The sequence below is a fragment of the Chelmon rostratus genome, chromosome 7 (assembly GCF_017976325.1).
Source record: "Chelmon rostratus isolate fCheRos1 chromosome 7, fCheRos1.pri, whole genome shotgun sequence".
In the NCBI taxonomy this organism is placed as follows: Eukaryota; Metazoa; Chordata; class Actinopteri; order Chaetodontiformes; family Chaetodontidae; genus Chelmon; species Chelmon rostratus.
In genome coordinates, this window is record NC_055664.1 from 26,150,237 (window position 1) to 26,168,118 (window position 17,882).

A 17,882-nucleotide genomic window follows, 5' to 3' on the forward strand; every position below is an offset into this window, starting at 1 on the left:
CTCTCTCTCTCTCTCTCTCTCTCTCTCTCTCTCTCTCTCTCTCTCTCTCTCTCTCTATCACAAACAAACACACACCACTTGTATTTACAAAGACATTTCTGCACAATGTTTGAAACATCTGTTTCGGTACATGTACTTTGCTCTGTGTTTCAGTCTCAAAGGATGCCAGCCTCCACCAGTGCTTGAAAACACACTTATTACAAGCTGCATTATTTTTCTGTCCTGTTGAAACATACAATCCTGTCAGAAAATGCAGGATGCTGATAAATTTAAGTCCTCTAAAAGACTTTGGTAAAACTGACTCCATGTGGCTGAAAACCTGACATAAAATAGGTGAATTTTGACAGCTGATCTTAACACCTGTTCTTTGGTATTTATTGGAAATCTGTTCTCCCTTTGCCCCCTCCGCCTGCTGCAGGCCTTTTTATTGATTTATATATATATATATATATATATATATATATATATATATATATATATATATATATATATATATATATATATATATATATATATATATATATATATATATATACTATAACTGTATATATATATATATATATATATATACTATATAACTGTCAAAATGACTTATAGCTTAGAGTTGTGTGAAATATGTTTATACTGTGGAAAAAATAGACTGTCTTTCTGTTCAGTGTTTTTCTGATTTGTTTTAATAACTGTGGCATCATCATAGAGAAGGATGTTCATTAATTTGTCAAACTCTTTTATCTGTTCAATGAGTTATATTGCGATTTGTAAATGATCACAATGTTTTGCAGTTCTGGGGTCTAATGCACCAATTTTTTTTGAGCTCCAGCACAGCAGTATAAAGCATCATTAACTGTCAAAGGTTTTGGCAGGAAGTATCCAGGTACAGTATATTACTGAGCGTAACAGTTTCTTGTCTGGTGGAGGAACCTCAGACTCCATTGTGTTCCTTCCACTTCTGAAATTAAACCTGTGCCAGGTTACGTGGACAGTAGTTTACTCAAATACTATACTAATACTATAATACAATACTGATGGGCCATTCTATATTTGTGTACTACTTATTTATAGATAAGCACAGTTTTGGTGCAAAAACCTCTCCACTTTTACTTTAGTTACATTTAAAAGCAGGATTTTTATGTAGTGAAGTATTTTTTATTGCTGCTGATCAGAGTGCTTCTATTATTGAACAGGCGTTTGCCATTGACGCCTAAATGGAGCGCTGTGGTCCTTTCTGTCTGCGCATGCCCAACGAATGTTTGCTGCCGTAGCCGGACAGCAGCACGGAGAATCAACACACTGGGGATGGTCTCTTCATTTTTAAAAACAATATCAACGTTATATCGCCACAAAATGAAGTTTCCTTACTCGTAGATTCGTGAGGAGTAAGTATTATCCTCTTTAATACAGGTCGCGTAGGTGTTTTTCGTCAATGAAAAGCTAAAGTTTGCTAACCAGCTGGCCTGGTCACAATAAGCACAAAGAAGCTCCTTATTTATTGTGGTGCTTGACTCGAGGTAGCCTATTGAACGATGTAATTTCACCATTTTTGATTTCCACTGTGGGAGGTATGGTGGCCCCACAGTCGGTCCAGTTTGCCTTTGCTTGCTGAAATAGTCAAGCTACATTTATTAGCTCGTTCCTAGTATTAGCAGCTGTTTTAATCTACAACAGATTAAGGCTGGATGGCTAGACAGATGGCTAACGTTACCTAGCTACAGATGGGCTGTCTGAAAGTTAACCCACTTTAAGGTTGTATTAAATATCTAAATGCTCCTTCAAAAAAATCTGACAGAGGTTAACTAAGGCGTTAGCTGAGGACGATGCCTCGTTGAGTGTGTGTAGGAAAGGTCACATTATCCAGGCTGCATTCATGAAGATCCTCTTTTCCTTTCGTGCCTCAAACAACACTCTACACTGCGTCATCCTGTGGGACACTGGTCTTCCAGCCAGATGCGTCTGAGTTGAGATCATATAGGAAAGCTCCGAGTCTTATTGAATGCTTGCTTGTCCGAGACAACACCTTATCTCAGATGGATAATCTGGAAAGAATTCGGCCATTAAGATTGTATCACTGTAACAAGTCAGACGTGTGTTTGAACAGAGGAAGTGAACACGTGATGAATCATAAACTGTCTGCAAATCTATGATGAATCTGCAAAATGATGTTACTGAACCATAAGAACACGTAATTACCAACAGATCTCTTCCCAGCGTTCTTCCTATGGAGCAGATGGGGACTAAAATCTGCAATATGGCTGCAACCAACTATTGTTTTAATTTTCCATGAATCTGACATGGTGTCACTGTGTTGCTGATGATCCTAGCTGAAACTCTCCCTTGTGTGCTTGTTATGAACACCGCTTCTTTGTGTGATACCTCTGATACAAACCAACATGTCTCAGCTGGTGACTGCTGCAACAAAGGCCAAAGCCATATCCCTGGAGATAAAACAATTAGTTGATTCATTAGAAAGATAATTATGATTATTTATTGTTTTAAGTCATTTTTCAAGGAAACATTCAACATGTTGTCATATGAGATTGTAAATTGATAATGTTTGGGTTTTAGACTGCTGCTTTAGACTATTCTGACATTTTATTGACTATACAATTAGTTAATTGGGATAATAAATAATTAGTTGCAGGCTCCACTATGTATTTTGTACTAAATCTCTTCCACTGGAAGCACAGAAGGAAAGAAGCAAAAACTGTTTATCATACTTATTCCCAAATTTACATGTGGAAATGTGAGTATGTTTTAATATTTTGGCATTAAAAATAAGATTCCAGTGTAGGCAGTGGACTGACCTTGTGTAGCTTGTCCAAGTCTGACCAGTAGTTAGACTGATTATGGTTTACTCAGACATCATTTTGCAGATTCATTATCAATTTGCAGACGGTGTATTCATCACTAGTTGACTACCAGTGCTGCTGTTACTGGTAATACCTAGAGTTGGCTTGTTAAAGTGGGCTAATCTTTATAATAATTGTTTAAAAGCGTTTAGGACTAAGCTTGTCTGTGAGCTTAAGTGCTGTCTCTGACATGTACAGCACTTCTTTGTGCACACAGGTATTCAACAAGAAAACTGGCTTTTCAGCATTAAAGTGAATTTGGATTCAGGTACAATGCTTTGATTTTGGGTCGAGCTGTTCACAATATGACCCACTAAAACATGCTCAGCAGAGGAAAGTGTGGGTTTCTTTCCACTGTGTGTGAATTTTAAGAAGATAGCTGGTTGGCTTGCAGCCTGCCATCATGCTGTGTCTGTGAGCTGTTCTGTTCAGGGAAAACAACATCTTTTTCCATCTCCATCTCAGCTCTTTGCTAGCTGCAGGGTGTACGCAGCCAGCTTTTATAGAACCATGATGTCAGTTTATTACAAGCTGCCATTTGCAAAAGGTCAAACTGTACTGGATGTGAAAATAGGCGATAGCAAAGTCATTTCACACCAACGTAAGTGTCTGTCAGCGGCTGACTTGCGCCTGCTCTGTTTCTCCCCAGTATGGTGAGGAGAAGGTGTCCCATGCTGCATTAGTGGAATAGTGACATGCTGGCCTGTCTGCCAGCATCAGGTGACCCTACCATCAGACTTCTCTCCCGCACGCAGATGAACACTGGACTTCAGAAATGTAAGCGCTTTCCGTGTTGTTCTGTTCTTTGACATTAGTCATTTCCTCATTGTTCAGCATTAAGGATCAGACAATGTGTTGATGTTGCAATTTTACGGTTTGCAAAATATAATTTATCCATGATTTGCTAAAATCTACACAACAAGAAAATGTCATTATTACTGACCTGTAATCCTTATAGGCAAACAGTCAAGAGCAATGTCATGTTTCTGAATTCTATGTCTTAAACTATAATGAAAACATCAAACTCTACCTGCTACGTTGGTTAAATTATAGCACAGATGGTAATTTTGTTTTGTTGCTAAAATAAGTGACTGCTGTACCAGCTTTTCACTCTGCCCACTATTCATGTGATGCAAAGCATTAATGGAGGCAAAGTGAGTTTTTGTTGACCATAAAATGCCACGCTAGCTTCAGTGACTCCAGAACCCTGTTGTATTTGGTATTGTGATGTATTGTTAAAACCCATCCAGTGTGTTTTGTGAGGTATTTCTGGTTGTCTGACCGTATACACATTTCAGGGGAAACTACACAGAAGATGAGATCTCCCAGCTACCCAACCCCAGCAGAGTTGGATGCCTATGCTAAGAAAGTTGCCAACAACCCTCTGACCATCCAGATCTTCCCCAACAGTGTCAAAGTACCTCAAAGGAAGCACATTCGCCGCACAGTCAACGGGCTTGACACATCCTCGTCCAGCCAGCGCCACAGTCCCTACCCCTCTCAGGTCAGCTCCAGTAGGGGCCTGCTGGCTGTCCTCCGTGCGCCTGCCAAAGGCATCATCAAAGAGTCAGACGGTAGTCGCGCCCGACAGCTTCAGAAGGCCATCATGAACCCTCACAGTGGGCCGTATGCCACTCAAAGCACTTTAAATCTTCCTCAACCTGCTCCTCACCTACAGGGCCCCTCTCAGCCTGCGGTCCAAGCAGCCCAGAAACAGGGTACAGTTCACCCACAGGCACTACAGCAGAGCATGACTCATCCAATGACTTTACAGCAGCCTCACACTATGCCTCACCCACAGGCTTTACAGCAAAGGAGCATGGCTCATTCACAAGCTCTGCAGCGGCAGCAGAGCTTGTCCCAAGTTCAGACTTCACAGCAGCAAAGATTGGCTCACCCACAAGGCATACAGAGGCAGCCGAGTCTGCCTCACACCCAGGCTCTACAGCAACAGCAGAGCCAGTCATGTCCGCCAGTCGTACCACAGCAGCATCTTTCTCATCTGCAGACACTAAAGCATCAGCCGGCTCCTCCGCAAGCTTTACTTACACAGCAAGGTGTGACTCAGGATCTGCGCCACATGTCTGATGGAGCTCAGCTTCCGAGCCTGCAGCACACCCAGGGGCTGGTTGGGTCACAGCCCCTTCCCCAGGCTGTGGGTGCAGGACCTCCTACCATACCTAATAGCCTCCAGCAGCCGCCACCGGGGGCATTTGGGCCCCGGAAGCTCCCTGATGCAGACGCCCCACCAAATGTAACGGTATCTACCTCCACCATCCCACTGTCCATGGCAGCCAGCCTGCATCAGAACCGGCCTGGTGACCTGAGCAGCATCGTGCACCAAATCAACCAGTTGTGCCAGGCACGGGCTGGCATGGGCACCACCTCAGTCTGTGAGGGCCAGATTGCAAACCCCAGCCCCATCAGCCGCAACCTGCTGATCAACGCCAGCTCAAGGGTGTCCTCTCACCACCCGGCTCTGGGCTCTGTGCCTAGCTGCCTCATGGTGGGACCCCCAGACAAAGCTACGGCTCAGACTCCCAGTGCTGCTCTCCATTCACAGCCCAATATAGCTGCTACTAACAGTATACCTGCCTTTCACACAGACCCAGAGAAGGTACACCTGCAGCAGCAGCAGCAACAACAGCAGCAGCTTCAGCACCATTTACATCAGCAGAAACAACAACAACAGCAGCAACAGTTACAGCAGCAACATTTACAACAACTACAGCAACAGCTGCAGCAGCAGCAGCAGCAGCAGCAGCAGCAGCAGCAGCAGCGCTCCTGGGCTCAGCATCAACTGGCCCACATGCAGCAGCCACCTGAGGGGGCCCATCCCTGCAAGAACCCGAGGATGGAGCCTCCAACCGAGTGCGCTTTCCCCTCTCGAAACCTCAACTATTCCCACAAGCTACCTAACACTGCACAGTCCTTTCCTCTAAAACACCCTGCAGAAAAGCAGCGACCTTCATCCCCTGTCAACTGCCCAGTAGGTCCTCTGCCTTACATTAACGGCCACTACATGCAGCCACCATGGGGCAGCATCCCAGCCACAGCAGGTAACAATGGATCCGGTCCTCAGGACCTCCCAGTGGCTTTCCAGGGTGCGCAGGCTGCTGCCTCCACGGACCGCATCCCAGGGGCCAAGTACCGGCCAGGTAAAGAGGGTCCTACTGGCCAGTCCAAGTTGATGCGGAATGTGGATTTCTTAGGAGGGGACTTCCAGATGCCCAGCTTTCAGGAGCAGAACATGGATGTGATGGAGAAGATGCACAGGTCAGCCATGGGTCAAGTTCAGGAGCCCAACAACAGTGGAGCTGTCCACACTCATCACCCAGGCTACCGCTAAGTGTGCGCTTATCTCTCCTCGCTGTGTTGTGAGTTATTTTCAACTGCAACTTTCAGCTTCTCTGGTTTATTCTTTAAGATCTTGCAAGTGATCAATTACATTTAATTGCTTCAGAGCTTGATTTGTAGACCTACCGGGTTGTGATGTTTCAAAGTGTTCCTCAGGTTAAAGTGAAATTTCTGCACCTTTTGTGTAGATGTCCAATCAGTGGTCATGGTGAATGTAGTCAGTTGAATAAATAGGTTCCTCGGTGCGTGCTATATTGACCAAAAGGTGGAGTTCTCCTGCTCGTGGAGCCATGCCGGCAGTGCCTATATGTCCCATGATGCATTGCGAGTGAGCTGACTCCCACGCCCACTGAGAAGGCTAGCTGCTGCATGCTAATCAAAGTCATCATGAAATCATAGTCTAGCCACTTGTGTACACGTAGCTTTGTCCGGCCCTCTTTGATAAAGCAGTCTGTAGTAGAACGCACACGCACACTTTCCAACTGTTGTGGGGACATTTCCATCAAAAGAGTTAATCCACTGGAATAAAAATGGCCGAATATCCGAGTCATCAAAAACACTGTAAAATCTATCCTCGTCCATAACATCCTCTGCACTCGTATTATGGGATGCCATTTTCACTGGTGGAAACGTAGCTAGTTTACAAGTGAACAGAACAAGTTTTGTTTTTGAGGTGACGCATGCACGCCGGGCTGACCAGAGGTGGAGACTAGAAACCTGAACTGAAACAGCCTGAAGTTCTTATAGAAACCAGCGTCACTGTGCACATCAGATGACGCCGCTGGTGTCGGAAGAACGGCAGATTTTGCGGCAGGGGAACTCGTTCATAGAGCGCGCACTGAGGAATTTATTGCTTCATTTCACTTGACACTGACTGGACATCCAAATAAAACGTGGTGAAGTTTCCCTTTAAGCCATGCCGTGCTTTCGTTGCAGATGAAGGGTTTTTGAGATCGTTGTCCACTGTTGAGTAGAGTTCCTTTTTTCATCACTGGTATGGATGTGCTTCTCTTTGTTCGTGTGTAAATCTTGTTTAAAATATTGATTTGCAGCTTAGAAAATGCTTGCCACATGATTGTCACAGTGCGTTTCCTAGGTTGACATGGAACAATTCAACTTTTTCTGCATTTGTGGCCTTACAACTGCCCAAAGGCAAGATTTAGGATGTCCTTGTGTAATGTTTTTATTTGAAATTATTTATCCTCTTAACAGGTTTGTGATCCATTTAAATAAGAAGGTTACATGTATATGCAATTAATAAGACTGTTGATAAGGTTTTGTCCTGCCCGTAGTTGAGGTGTACACCTGTTAATGGGCTTAAGTGAGAGCCACAACTCCTCGATCAGGAATACAACATGGCCTCTGAACTGCACCGCGAGTGGTCCAGGTAGTGTGCAAAAAAGCTAACTATCACTGTTCAGCAGACTTTCAGTCAAAAATAAGACAAAGCCAGCACTAGCAAAAACAGTAACATTCTCCATTTGTAAGATTCACGTAGTTTCTCAAGTTGCAAGTAGTTTTTCTTACGTTTGGAAAGTCTAAAGTGCCCTCGTGTGTGATCTTTCAAGAGTTGCTTTTGAAGTAGTTGTTCTTTTATTACAGTTTTTGTCGTATTTCTGTAGATGGTCCTACTTGAACTGTAGAAATTACTTTTTAAATGTTATGCTTAACATTTGGCAAAAGGAGGAGAAACTCCATTAGCCCCTGTTTGTCTGAAGCTAATGTGAAGCAGAATGGCATCCCATTAATATTAAAATGGCGCATGTCAGTATGTGAAAGGCAAATTGATCACTTGTAAACGTGCAAGTACTTCAAATAATGCAAGCTGGGAAAATGCTTCATTTCCCCTCCGACACATTTCCTCACCACTTTACTACTGTAACACAAGTGAACTGATGTGGTGTGGACGTGGTCTGTGTGGCTTGTGGTGGGCTGTTCATCTGCGAATCACTGGCCTCACCCTGTGCTGTGTTTCTGCTACCTATACAGAAAAACGTCAAAACATTCAATGCAGGTTATGTTTTGCTAGACGTTTCTAGCATGAAGCTCTGGACCCATTTCCTCCTCTAGTCCTTCTTCGGGTTGATGTTGTCTGGGCATATATTGCTCTGAAAAAGCCTTAAATGTCACAGTAATTATCCTCAACTTAATACTTACCATAACTGACTTTCTTTGCCAGGATCCCAACTTCAGTATGGCTTCGTTGTGAGAAAGAGTAAGTTATTTTTTCTTCTGTTAAAACTGTACTGTCACATCATTGGGCAGTGTTAATATGTACAGGCAGTGGGGATGGGTGATGTTGCCTTGAATTGAAATATTAAGGTAATAATGCCACTCGTACCTGTTGATAACGACCTGTCCCACTGTCTCAAATGTTGCCTATCAAGGATTTAAGATGATTTTAAGAGTAAAATATGAATAGTATTTAGCTGAATGAATAGGTATGTAGAACAGGGCTGTAGCAGTCATTTTAAAGTATTTGGACTGTGTTTTAGTTGGTATACTTAATAAATATCCTTATATAGTTTAATTTATTTTTTTGGACCACTGCATCCTGAAGCCATAGCTGTTTTCACATTAGGTGCCATAGGTGACACACAGACGGCGTAAACCCACCTGTCGGCACTCAGAAGCAAATAAGAGGTTTGCATCCGTGCTTTAACCTGAGATCTGTCACAGCGCCGAGCGGTTTGTCTTCTCCGAATCGTTCTCAGAGGACAGCACAGGTCAAAAGGGAGAAAGAATGGCGAGGTGCCGCGCCGTCTTCAGAGAAAGACAGCTCACATGCAAGCCGTAGCTTTTCTGGATTTTGGTCTTCATACTTGATGGCAGTTTTTTTTTTCCTGGCTCATTTTTTGATGTGCCTGCCCCTTAAAGCTGCTATTGTCTTTAATCTTAACACACACTAGTATGATTTGTGTGTGCGTGTGTATGTATAGTAATGATGTATGGGCTGTATTAATGAAAATAAGTTACTATTTTAGGGGATGGGCGCAGGGTGAAGATGCCACCACTCAAACGCTGATGGACTATTCCACCAGCTATATTTGAGATTATTCTAAATCCATAATAACTGACCAGTATTCAAAGTGTCTGACCCACTGCGGCCTCCCTCCGGGCCTGTTTGGGTTCCTAACTTTAAATCAACACTAACAGTTTGACAGACCCGCCCTGTTAATTTTGAACTGCCTCGTTACAGCCCGACATAGTCAGGTTCTACAGTTTCATATGAAGTGCCTCCACTGGGCTTAGTATGGAGAAACGTGTGAATGGGTGCTTGTGTGTGTGTATGTTAAGCTTGGGTACTTGCACACAGGTGTGCACGCTGACAAAGGTGCACAAAGTTAATCTCTGATGGGGGACCAAGCTACTTCGTGTAACTACTGATGCTGTGTCATGGACTGAAGTCCTGAAGTGTGCCACGATTCCCAGACGCTGTCGGGATGTGTGAACTGTTTGCTGCTGACTCACTGACCAAAGTGACCAAGCGTCCCTCTCTGTAACCACCCGGCCAAAAGCCTCGGCGAGCTTGTTGTGTTCTAACAGTAACGAGCAACAACCTGGTGACGTAAAGGAGAGCTGCTGCCCTCATTTGGACGGTTAAAGAAAATCTTGTGAAGTAAAAGTGAAAAGATGTGAAGCGAGCATTAAAAAAAAAAAATCTAGAGCGAGTGGTTCCTGTCTGCACCCCAATTTTTTTTTTTTTTTTTTCCCCCCCAGTGAGCAGGATTCAGATGTTCTAATGAGAACTTTGTATGTTTGTGGTTCCATTTCACATCATGCAGAAACAGTTCATGTCAATATGCACAGTCAGAATCTAATCTACTGAAGCACATTGTAGCTCACCTGTCAGTCCACTCAGATGGCAATATTTATTGGGGCTCAGCTGTGTAACAATTCTCTCTAGATTTGTTTTTACTCCAGTTAATATGATTGTCTTTGCTGATCAAAGAGCTGTCATGTTGTGAACGGTGGTGGAGGGGGCTTACTTTCTCTACTTTGTGAAAATGTGATATTCCACTTTTGCCTAACCTTCAGGAATAAAATGTCTTGCACAAACATTCCCCCTAACCAAAATAAAGTTTGCAAACACAAAGCTTTTCTGAGTGACTGTCTTTGTCATGCACATATGAAGATGGTCAAGATGATTTAAGTATTAAAGCGAATTTATATTTCAGTTAAATGAGGAAAATCAGTGACCTGTTTCCAGACAGCAGGTTCATTTAAAACAGGGGGACTGGAGTTGGTGTATAATTCAGAGGCTCTGTCGCTGCGATCATGTGCTGAACAGACTGTTAGCATATGAATCCACTGCGGCTGCTGATTGATGAAACCTGAATCTTCAGATTTTAAAATTAAAACTCAAAGCTTAAATTTTGGATTTTATGTTGTGTTGAACCTGGGGAGGGGAGGGCTGCTGTGGTAGGTGACGTCTGGTACGAATCCTCTTCAGGAGTGGATTCAGGTCCCACAGATGCCCTGAAAGACGAAACGACAACTCGTTAAGAAACAGCACACACACGCACACACACACACAGTGTTGTCTTTCGGTCCCTGTGTGTGTTTAAGATAAACAGTTGTGTTGCTCTACCCTGAGTCTTGTCGTCAGGTTGTGCTTTCGTCATGTTGTTTCCGGGGTCTTCCTCCTGGATGAAACCCAGATCGGACCTCCACTGCCTCCAGTTCATTTCCTCCACCCTGAAGTCAAAGGACATCCTTCATCAGATGTGACTGTATCATCATCATCAGCTGTTAGATAATTAAAGGGTCAGTTCACTGTAATTCAAAAGAACATTTCCCCTCTCAGTCATGGTGGTATTCTTTGTTCCTCCTGACACAAAGGCCCAGACGTGACACTCTTTGAGGTGCTTGATGAAAATGTGATTTTTCAAAGCATTGAGGAGCATTCAACCACTCAGCACATGAATCTGAAATCACCAGCGTGCGACAGAGCATGGATGAGCTGAGCCGGTGTTAACAGAAAACAGGTCTACCTGATAAATCTACGGCTCGCGTCCTGCTCGCTGCTCAGACACACCATGTTTGACACTCCGGAGTACAGCTTACTGGTCAGGCACCGCGGCAGAGTCTTCTCCATGTCCACGATTGTAAAGGCCCTCTGAGGATGAGCAACTACATGTCAGCAGCTCGCACAAAAATCTCTTTAAATGTGTCGCATCTTTGCTTTTTTGCACACAGAAACACTCAACTGGAACGAATCACATTCAGAAAAAGGTGGATTAGCATCATTCTGGAAAATTATCAGCCAGATCTTGTCAACATTTAGGCTTTGGGTCCTGACAGCAGAGCGGAACAGCTTCTCACCTGCAGGTTCCATATGTTTTCGCTTTTCTCTGAGATTCTTTCGACTGTGTTGCCCATCAGCGCTATGAGCATGTTGAGCAGCAGGATGTAGGTGAGGACGATGTACAGGATGAGCAGGAGGTAGAAAATTTCCTTGTACTGAACATGATCAGTGAACTCCAGATCTCCCATTCCAATAGTGAACTTAAACAGCTCCAGCGCTGTGAACTGGAAGTCGTTGTAACTCGGCTTCTTGCAGTGAACTGGCTCGTGACCGAAGCTCCTTCTGTCCAGAGCATGTGTGCCGTTGGCCGGCTCCTTATGAGCTGCAGGGGAGTCGTCTATGAGAGCAACGATGGCTGTGGACGAGGAGAAGAGTGTAGTCAGGAGTCTTGACCCTTGGAAAGCCTCTTTAGTCTTTATTCTGCGTGTGCTGTTTGCATGAAAGTCTTACCAGCAGAAAACCCAAAAAGGAAAACTCCATAGACAAATAAGAAGTGTAAGAGGTCACCCAGGATCATCTAAAACGAGAAACAGACGTTAAAGCCGGCAGCTTGTTCCTGAGGCTTCTGCTGACCGGAGCTTCACTCTTACTCTCTGCATCATGACGCTGTACACCCCCAGTCGTTTGGAGCCTCTCGAGTAGTAAAGCACATTGATCCAGGCGAGAGCCAGCGAGAGCACGAGGAGGCCGACGTATTCCCTCAGTCCACAGCCGTACAAAACCGTGGCGACGAGGAGGAGCGCCGCCTGCAGGAAGCTGCAAACAAACGGCGAAGAGTGGCGAGACGGCCGTGACGTTGAAACACACGGTTCAATGAGACCTCGAGGTGATACTCACAACAGGATGTCACTGAAGCCATCGATGTACAGAGACTTAAAGTTTGGACGGTTCCTCTTGAAAATGGTTATCTGTGGATTTAGGAGTCACACGTGTGGATTTAATCTTTTTACGCTGTGTTTGTGTGAACGGCCGCACCAGATTCCACTTTCCCACCTCTTTGTAGAAGAACCACGCAGCTCCGAGGACACTGACAAGCTCACCAGAGCACCGCAGGTAGTCCAGCGGGACGTCCTCGACGGGAAACGGTGGCTGCGGGTCAAAAAGGTTCTTAAGCTGATGAAGCTGTTTCACCACAGACTGTCCTGTTTTAGGTCGCCTGTCGTCTTACCTGTCCTTCCTTTCTGTAGAAGGCCACGGTGGTGAAGATGATGAGGTAGGTCAGGTAAACCAGGAAATTCATCAGGAACAGCTTGGAAGCAAACCTGTCCCACTTATCCTCCAGAAGACTGCGCAGAGGCTCGACCTGCAGCATCTCCGGACGGTTCTGAGGCAACGTGCACACGCTCGGTTACAACACTCATTTACTCTGTTTAAACTCACATGGCGGCACTCCAAACGCCTTTTCACGAGCGCCTCCTGGAGCTGAATTAAGCACTGTTTAAAAGTCTTCACTGCCCCCATGAACGCACCACATCACAGTAAATATCCAACTTTCCCCCAGTGGGTTTTGGGATAAACTAATTCTGTACATGTTCATGAAGAGATCTGTTAAAATGGGGTCAAAACAGATATTTCTCACCGGAATTTCGCTGCCAAAGACGACTATCTCCAGCACGGAGTTGTCTTCGTTGGTGTCGATGGAGCTCAAGTCATAAAGTGAGGAGTGAACGGGTCCGTAGACCCATTCTGTGTACTTCCTGGACAGCGGCCTCATCTCCTCGCCCGTGAACTCCCGCAGCAGCATGTGCCTGAACAGCTGGTCAGTGAGAGGTCAGAGCAGAGAGGATGATCATGTCATCGTCCCATGACAGAAACTAAAAGCTGTGTCTGGAAACACGAGAGAAAACAGACGTACCCCGATCTTTCCCAGCTTGGCGGCTAACTTCAGAGGAGTCAAGCCCTGATTGTTTTCAATCGCCTCCAGCCGGACTGCTTTTCTCTCCAGCTTGTTGTGCTGAATCAGGATCTCGTCGTACATCCTCTCGATCATGTCTGTGTTTTCCGTCGTGTCGTCTGCTACGACCACCAAAGTGTGCAGGACGGTGTTTCCTTGCGAGTCTCTGTCGGTCAGGTCAGCTCTTCTGTACGGGTTTTCCATTAGGAAGGACACGATGTTGGGCTGGTTGGTGCAGGCCGCCAGCGATAAAGGAAGCTCTCCTGTTGGAACAAAGGGCAGTTCAGTGATCAGATTTGGCCGTCACAAACAACTGGGATAGAAAACGTAGCTTCTGGGTACTTTTAGGATGCAACCACCCACCAAAATAAAAGCCCCGGCCTGCACTCCGCTGGAAGAACTTCCCGTTGGCTTTGGCCTGCACGTCGGCTCCTTTCTGGACCAGCAGTGTCACGTGGTCAAAGCTGCGTCTCTCGATGGCGACGTGCAGCGCTGTCTGACCTGTGGTGTGTGTGAAGCAGCTCGTTCAGGTGTTCTTCACACCTCAAGTCCAAGGAAATCCAGCAAAGTGGAGAAATCCTAACTTTACGTGAACTTTCAGTTTTATTGATAAAGCTCAGAGTCACAGCTCTACGTACCTTTGTAGAAAGGATCTTTGTAGGACGCGTTGATCAGATTGTCCAAATCTCCAGTCTTTTCAGCAATGTCAATGAAGACTTCAATGGTGGCATTTTTGCCATCTTTTAGGTTGAGCAAAGCTTTCAGGAGGGCAGTTTTCCCATTTGTTTCATCTGAAAGTTGAGCACAAGTGTTTCTCATTACTATTATAATCACTGTATAAAGAGTTTTTGATTAGTCCTCCTAACTTTATTAATAAACACCAGAATGACTGCACAAAAGCTTTTTAGGAGACACCTGAGCCCTTTAATTAGCCTGATCCGCTGATTCTGACCGTCTCTCTTCCACTCGCCCTCAGTGACGCCTTCTCTAAACACACTGAACCGTCGGCAGGTCTTTCACTGCACAAACATCCCGGCTGCACTGCTTCAAACTGACGTGGTCACAGATAACAGGAAGTGGAAAAATATATACTCAAGTGTACTTAAAGTACATTTAAATATTGCGAAGTAAAATGTATTTTTAGTAATATTCAAGTTCATTTTCCAAAGTTCAGTTTAATCACAGTTCAATACTTTCTATAGTGTTAAAACACTATTAGTATAACAGTGCCCTTGAAATAAACCTCAACAGATTAAAAGTTCATTCATTTTATGCTGTCATGATATAGTCAAAGTATGTTTTATTACAATCAATTTAACATATAGTGAGTTTTTGAAAAAAACATTACTGTGAAATAAGTTTTTAGTAAAATTTAAGTTCAGTTTTTAAGTAATAGCTGTCAGATGCTTTGTGGGATTTTTTTAGTCCAACATTTTGTTTAAAAACTTAAGATGAATTCATACAGATCAACAGTACATTACTTTAGAATAACTCAATATATGTCTGTATGCATCTGTTTTCCATTCAGTGAAGCAGCAGAACAAATAAGACCGACCTCATTCAGAAACTTATTTCCCACTCTGTCACAACAACAGAAGAAGAAGTGTCACAGGTTTAAAGCTTATTTTATTATCATCTTAACAATAGGAAGTGGCCAATTTAAGATCAGAGGTGCCAAATATTTCAAGGACAGGCGGGAATTAACGCGCATTGAATGAATAATATTAAGTACAGTACATCCTGTTCATCTTTAGTTTTCAAGTTCACTTAAAGTGTACTGAAAATGCTCCAGCGTTATATCTAAGTACAGCAGCACAACTTATATAACTTTAGAGATGTGTTTCAGTTGTATTTCAGATTAAATAGTATGAGTGAATAAAAAATAACTTGTATATTTTCTGTATATTAAGTACCTATAATAGTCCTATTTTAGCATATTCAAGTTCACTTTATATGACTTAAGTTGGACTTTTGAACAACTTAAACACTATTTAAGCGTGATAAGCATGTGTCGTTCCTGTTTAGCACACTTTAAGTGCACTTTTTAACAGTCTGGACGCAGGTACGTTGTAGTGTGCTTGCATCAGTATATGAATATCTGATGTGTTTTTCATTAACCTGCTTCATTCCCACTTGCCTGTGAACTCTGGGCTCGTGAGTCTCAGATCATTGACTTGCAGGTAGAGAAGCAGCCCATCGAGCTGACTTGTGTCTCCCTGGGATGCTGCTTCAAAGACTCGCTCCCTGCTGAAGGCCTCACCGGAAATGTCAACACTGACTTGACTCTGCCTGAAATGCAGGGAGTCACACACACACACGATATTTCACCACTGCATCACATGACCAGTCATCTCAATCAATATTTGTCAGCGAGTCTTTTGGGAAAAGGAACCAGACCAGTTTGTGAACAAACAAGCTGAAGCTCGTTCACCTGGAATCTGCGAGAATGTCACCTGATATTCATCAGCCCCTGAAGCCTCAACATTTTTCTGAGCAGCTTGGAGACCACACTGATTTCTCCAGCAGTCAGGCTGCATCATTTCACAATTAACGCCACATTCATAACCTGTGAGAGGGAAGGCAAACACCAGTTCCACCCCAGTGGGACCAGTTACCTTGTTATTGAGACGTTGGTATCCATGGGTACAGGAATGGTCTCTGGCCCGTCTTTTCCAAGGAGCCAATCCAGACTATTCTTCTCCTCTTCTTGGCCTTTGTTTGGCTCCGCTCCGTCCGCTGGCTGTCCATTGTCCATCTTTTTTGTTGATAATAATCAGGTCTTGATGGCGTATGACGAGAAGCTGTTTGCTTCCACAGATAGCTCATCGGCTTTGACGAGCTCCAGCTGCACAGGTGTAGAATTGCAAAGGTGAGGGGCAGCACTGAGGTGTAAATGGTGTTAGTTACCGTGATCACGCTCCTCCCACTCCCCAGAGGCCAAACCTGTTGGTTACTTGGTAACTTCAGATTTCCTGATTTGTTTTGTGTATCTGGACATCAGTTTTAATAGCAGTTACTTTTATAGATCATTGGCTATAAAACTTAAAATATCATAAATACTGTCCCACGTTTATTTAAGTTTGAGACTGCGAAATGTGAACTATTTAAAATCCAGTGTAACCAGTTTGAAATGCACCTTCCACAGTGTGATGTGGACACTTGAAACCTCCAGGACACACTCAGAAACTAAGAATACATTTTTCAGTGAGGTCATGTTGGATCCAGCAATAAAATAAAATATTTTCTTACTCAAAAATTCTGATTTCTGATTCTGAGCAGAAGTAACACGTGAAAAAAGGCCACATCAGACTCAGGTTACTATTCACAGCAGAGTATTTAATCTTGGTATTGAAATATTCATGTCTTAGTGCACTTGACAGTCGTGTGGTTCATTTAGCTTTTGTTCTTTGTTCTGTTATTTAACAGATTCATTTGTGGGGAATTTCTTTTGTGCTGATTAGTCATTATAATTCAAAAAAAGGGTTGTTGTTTGAATGTTACTGATGGGAGTCGGCTGTGCTGAGGAGAGCACAGTGGCATCTGTACACAACTTGCATGTGGGCAGGTGGTTACTGTACACAGGTTAGAGGCGTGGCTTTACTGAGCAGGATATGCTTCAGCAGCAATCGAGGAGGTGGCTACAGGTGAGTAACAGCATCAACAACACCAAGACAATTTCACCCAAACCACAAGCATCTTCCATGTTGTAAATAGTCTTTATTTTTATTACATTTCATCCTTAATCATGTTCAATAATACTTTATTGTCCACACTGTAGTGATGTCCATGCACTTTATTCAATAACATGTCTGTGCTACAGTAACAGTAAGTTCTGGAATATCAGCTGCTGAATGCAACAAAGGTTTATCAAAAAATAGAGACATTCATTTAGAATGTCAGGTTGCTTTCATGCAAGAACAAGAAGATGTCAGATAATAGAAACTGAATAATAAATACAACAACAACAATAATAACAAAATGTTTCTTAGTAACATCATTACAGTATCTTTAAACGGTCTCAGAAATATTCTGCGGTCCTCACTGCAGTGTGACCACTTGGGGGAGCCACTGCACGCGGACACACACACTTTAGACCAATTACCTTAAAGACATTTGCGTTCCACTACGGTTTGACTTAAACATAATCCGCAGGAATTGAATCCAGAAGAAACTGTTTTTGATAAAGGCTGACAACGACTATTTTTTATAATTTAACTTGATGAATGATGGTTACATTTCCCATCATGCACTGCTGTATCCTACTGGAAAAGCCAACATAAAATCACCAGTTCTATCTGTTTCACCTCCAACAAATGCATATCAGCCCAACAGCAACCTGAGCCAAAGTCACACAGAGGCTCTGAGGTTATCTGATCCACATTTAATGTTCAGAGGAAATAATGAAAACATAAACGACGCTTTTCTTTCACACTGTGGCCACTTCCTGTTTCTTTGTTTACAGCTGGTGGACAGTTTC

General features: G+C 43.6%; 2 protein-coding genes across 2 annotated transcripts; one reads left to right on the plus strand and one right to left on the minus strand.

Moving 5' to 3' along the window:
• The first annotated feature begins 1,262 nt into the window (after positions 1 to 1,262).
• Positions 1,263 to 10,299, plus strand: LOC121608861 (protein FAM222B-like). The gene is made up of 3 exons (XM_041940263.1): positions 1,263 to 1,376; positions 3,496 to 3,623; positions 4,145 to 10,299. The coding sequence occupies exons 2-3, from the start codon at positions 3,542 to 3,544 to the stop codon at positions 6,193 to 6,195; spliced, it is 2,133 nt and encodes a 710-aa protein (XP_041796197.1). The 5' UTR covers positions 1,263 to 1,376; positions 3,496 to 3,541; the 3' UTR covers positions 6,196 to 10,299.
• On the minus strand, positions 9,954 to 16,273 carry LOC121608860 (transient receptor potential cation channel subfamily V member 1-like). Its single transcript, XM_041940262.1, has 15 exons — positions 16,021 to 16,273; positions 15,543 to 15,694; positions 14,044 to 14,196; positions 13,769 to 13,906; positions 13,367 to 13,668; positions 13,091 to 13,267; positions 12,680 to 12,835; positions 12,505 to 12,600; positions 12,349 to 12,419; positions 12,102 to 12,267; positions 11,962 to 12,028; positions 11,529 to 11,866; positions 11,198 to 11,322; positions 10,795 to 10,901; positions 9,954 to 10,682 (listed from the first exon to the last, which is right to left on the minus strand). The coding sequence occupies exons 1-15, from the start codon at positions 16,158 to 16,160 to the stop codon at positions 10,573 to 10,575; spliced, it is 2,298 nt and encodes a 765-aa protein (XP_041796196.1). The 5' UTR covers positions 16,161 to 16,273; the 3' UTR covers positions 9,954 to 10,572.
• Between the last annotated feature and the right edge of the window lie 1,609 nt (positions 16,274 to 17,882).

Bases quoted from the DNA above. Each gene is read 5' to 3' on its own strand.
- LOC121608861 (XM_041940263.1), top strand. From the start codon at position 3,542: ATGCTGGCCTGTCTGCCAGCATCAGGTGACCCTACCATCAGACTTCTC. The intron at 3,624-4,144 runs GTAAGCGCTTTC...TACACATTTCAG, and splicing joins GAACACTGGACTTCAGAAAT to GGGAAACTACACAGAAGATG.
- LOC121608860 (XM_041940262.1), bottom strand. From the start codon at position 16,160: ATGGACAATGGACAGCCAGCGGACGGAGCGGAGCCAAACAAAGGCCAA. The intron at 12,836-13,090 runs GTGAGAAATATC...ACGTTGCCTCAG, and splicing joins TCTTTGGCAGCGAAATTCCG to AACCGTCCGGAGATGCTGCA. The intron at 10,683-10,794 runs GTAGAGCAACAC...TTCGTCTTTCAG, and splicing joins ACCTGACGACAAGACTCAGG to GGCATCTGTGGGACCTGAAT.